The sequence below is a fragment of the Rutidosis leptorrhynchoides genome, chromosome 6 (assembly GCF_046630445.1).
Source record: "Rutidosis leptorrhynchoides isolate AG116_Rl617_1_P2 chromosome 6, CSIRO_AGI_Rlap_v1, whole genome shotgun sequence".
NCBI classification, from domain to species: Eukaryota; Viridiplantae; Streptophyta; class Magnoliopsida; order Asterales; family Asteraceae; genus Rutidosis; species Rutidosis leptorrhynchoides.
This window is the reverse complement of record NC_092338.1, coordinates 403,146,593-403,150,054: the sequence shown is the minus strand read 5'-3', so window position 1 is coordinate 403,150,054 and position 3,462 is coordinate 403,146,593. Positions and strand designations below refer to the sequence as shown.

Here is a 3,462-nt window from a genome sequence, read left to right as displayed (position 1 = left end):
AAAACACTTTAAAATCTAACTCGCATAACATTTGAGAAGTTTAGAATTTCAATTACGCTTTATTATGATTTATTTTGGTTACCATGGGCCTCATGTTACCATCTGGTCTTTACGGAATTACGGTTATAATCGGTGTCAAATCATTAGTTTAATGCATGGTTTGTCTTTTTATTTACTCCGCATATATAATCTTGTTTGGTGAAAAACTAAATAATATGCGACCATCAACGGGCTATCTTTTAATTCGTAGGCTACTTTAAATCCTTAATAAGCCCGATGATTCCTAATGCTAGAACAATTACTCCGTATAAAATTTATCTCATAGGCTATCATTTGCTTGTATTTTTTCAAGTTTAGAGTTGATTGACTTTCTGCTGCTGTTAATTTGATAGTTTGTTAATAATAATAATAATAATAATAATAATCTTAAATAATAATCTTAAATAATTAAATAAAAAATAATTTCAATAGAAAAGGAGTAAAAAGAAAAAGTTGCGCTGAGGAAGGATAATCGAAGAAGATGAGAACCGAGATTGGTGGTCAAGTTTGAGCTAAATCATAAATACTTTCAAAATATGTTTTAAAAACACTACCTCTAGTTAAAAAACTCCACACACACTTTTTTACACCTTTGCCTAAAACTCATTTGAAACCCTACAAACCCTAGCTATGGCGGAAGAAACAGTCGTTAACGGCGGCGGTGATGTAAACGTCGAAATAACAACATCGGAGCAAGATTTGGAAGATACGGCGAATCAAACTATACAAAAATTGATGCAAAAAATTTCAGTTCTTGAGCAAGAGAAACACTCACTTGTTAACGATAATCAATCATCCGCCGTTAAAATCAAGCAACTCGAAGATGAGATTCAGAGTTCTGAATCTGATAAACGAGCGCTGAGTTCGATTGCTGCTAGGGCTTCTGATCTCGAAACTGAGGTATCTAGGCTACAACATGATTTAATTTCATCAATGTCTGATTCACAGGAATCGAATAATGAAGTTGTTGAATTGAAACAAGTTATTGAGAAATTGAAATTGAGTGAGTCTGAGAATTTAGAAAAAATTGATGTTATTGAGAAGGAAAGGAATTTGTTGTTGGAACGATTGAATGAACATGCTGAGAAATATAAGGAAACAGAGAGTCGATGCCGCGAGTTTGAGAAGAAAATTGAAGGTATTGAAATGGAGGTGAAAGATTTAAAGAGTTTAAGTTTGAAATACGAGGAAGAGGGTAAAAATAAAGATGAACAGATACGTAATTTGAATAAGAACGTTGAATCGTTTCAGTCGGTGATTGCGAAAAATCGAGGTGAAATGGAGAAGGTGAGCAAGGAGAAAGAGGAGTTGGAGATTGTAAAGAATGACTTGGAAGCTTTGTTGAAGAAATCGGAGAGGAAAGTTGATGAAATGGAAGATAAACTCGAGCAGGTACGAAACGAATTGGAAGCGTTTGAGAAGATTAATCATGGTTTGAAGGAGACGTTAGCCGAGGATACGAATGGAATTGCAGGTGATGGTGATGAGAAGAAGGTGAAGGGATTGAAGAAGATAGATTGGCCTATTGTTGCAGCAACTACTGGTGCTGTTGCCATGGTGGCGGTTGTGTACTTTCGTCATGCGAAGTTTTGAGTGTTGATGGAAGCTAAGCAGGTGAGGAGTTATATTTTGATTGTTATATGGTTTAATTTTACTTTATAGGTTTTTGAGTTTCAAAATGTGTTGAATGTTGATCAGCTTGAATCACTGTATTATACTGGTTGTTAAAATACAGTTGTTGACTTTTGGGATCTACGGAGTACTTAAGGAGTTAAGGGCATGTTTTCTTTCTCCAATAAAAATGCTGTTCTTCATGTTTTGTAATCCGTATATGACATTTTAAATAGATCTTTAGATGTTATTCTTGTTGTTTTGGATTTGCTGATAGATAGAGTTTGATCATCAAGGCACATATAGTGTTGTTATTTAGTTTCGTATGGCCAGACACACGTATATACGGGATGATTCTATTATATAGTGGTTATTATTCCTAAATCACTAGATAGCACATATTGTGAGGGCTCTATACATTTGTTATAGTTTAGCTACTATAAGACTGTCTCCACCCTTTAGGAAAGGTTTATGTATGCTGTTGCTTCAAGGTATGTTACCCGAATAATCTGAATAACTTGGTAACTGTAGTTAGTAAGATAGGTTGAGTATATACCTTTTCAGACTTGCACATTAGTAAGTTACAAACACATTTTCTTTGCTCGAGAGTGTAATGACGATATATTGTAAGTTATTGTGATGTTATGTAGGCTTGTAGCTTGATATCCTTCAGGCTGGCTTTTCAATGTGTTAATTCAAGAAAACATTATTAAGATTATTATTATTGAAGTCTGATGTATGTGCATCATGTATTCATACCTCTGAATGGGATCTCCCGGTTACCTTTTCTTAGTCTCTGCTTGTTATTTAGAGAAAATAAGTCATACAGTTTAGGTAAGTTGAGTAGTGATCAGTCATTCAAATGACTTGGGTTAAAACGGATTACTTTTTGAGTGTTGGTAAAAGCTGGTCGAGTTGGGCTGGTTGGCCCATCTCATTTATTCACAAATGTTATTAATAGTTATTTTGTTGAATGTCCTTACTATAACTATAACTGTATAATTAACACAATAATGCAATTTGTTTGTACTTGAAACAATTTTTGTGGTTCTCAGCATATGAAAACACTTCGGGTGAATTTTTGTTATAGCTAATATTTTTTATACTTACTAGTTCAGTAGTTCGACCTACTATTGATAATATGCGAGAATGAAACTCTGGGTAACCTGTTTCTTATGATGGGTCAGAATTACCACCAGTAGTTTATGTGCTATGAAACTGTATCCTGCATTAGCCGCTATCAGATGCTCACTTTATTATGGGATAACGCTGATGCTAAGTAGTTAAGCGAACATTAACATTAGTTTTGGCTATTAGAAATAATACAACATTATAGTGATGATGAACTTGTGTTCTTATTAAAAAGATTGTGAACAACTATGTTCTACAGGGTGCCCATTTTATGTACATCTTTTTATCACAATCTTAAAGAGTTGAAGGTTGGATCATAGATTCATAGTTAAGCATTCAATGTATCAGAAAACTTACATTTGCTGAAAATGATCTTAGTCGCTGTCTTAGTTTGGCATTGATTTGACCCTTTTTTAGGTGGCGTTGCGTAGTAATGCACACAAACATTTGGTACAATGAACATGTGATTCATACAATTCATGCAATGTGCAGTATTGTTAATTTCGTATTTAGGATTGCATAAACCAACTTATGTGCACATAGTGATGGGACTTTTCAAACCAAATCTTGGTTTCATGAATACACTACGCGACACAGGAAATGGTAAATGGTAAATGGTAAATGGTAAATGGTAAATTGACATATTTGTTGTTATTCTCCTTATCTTATACTTGTGCCTTT

General features: G+C 34.0%; 1 protein-coding gene across 1 annotated transcript; it reads left to right on the top strand.

Moving 5' to 3' along the window:
* Positions 1-577: 577 nt before the first annotated feature.
* On the top strand, positions 578-1,875 carry LOC139852861 (peroxisomal and mitochondrial division factor 2-like). The gene has a single exon (XM_071842198.1). The coding sequence runs from the start codon at positions 670-672 to the stop codon at positions 1,630-1,632; it is 963 nt and encodes a 320-aa protein (XP_071698299.1). The 5' UTR covers positions 578-669; the 3' UTR covers positions 1,633-1,875.
* The last annotated feature ends 1,587 nt before the right edge of the window (positions 1,876-3,462 follow it).

Coding starts and splice junctions, on each gene's coding strand:
- LOC139852861 (XM_071842198.1), top strand. CDS start 670: ATGGCGGAAGAAACAGTCGTTAACGGCGGCGGTGATGTAAACGTCGAA.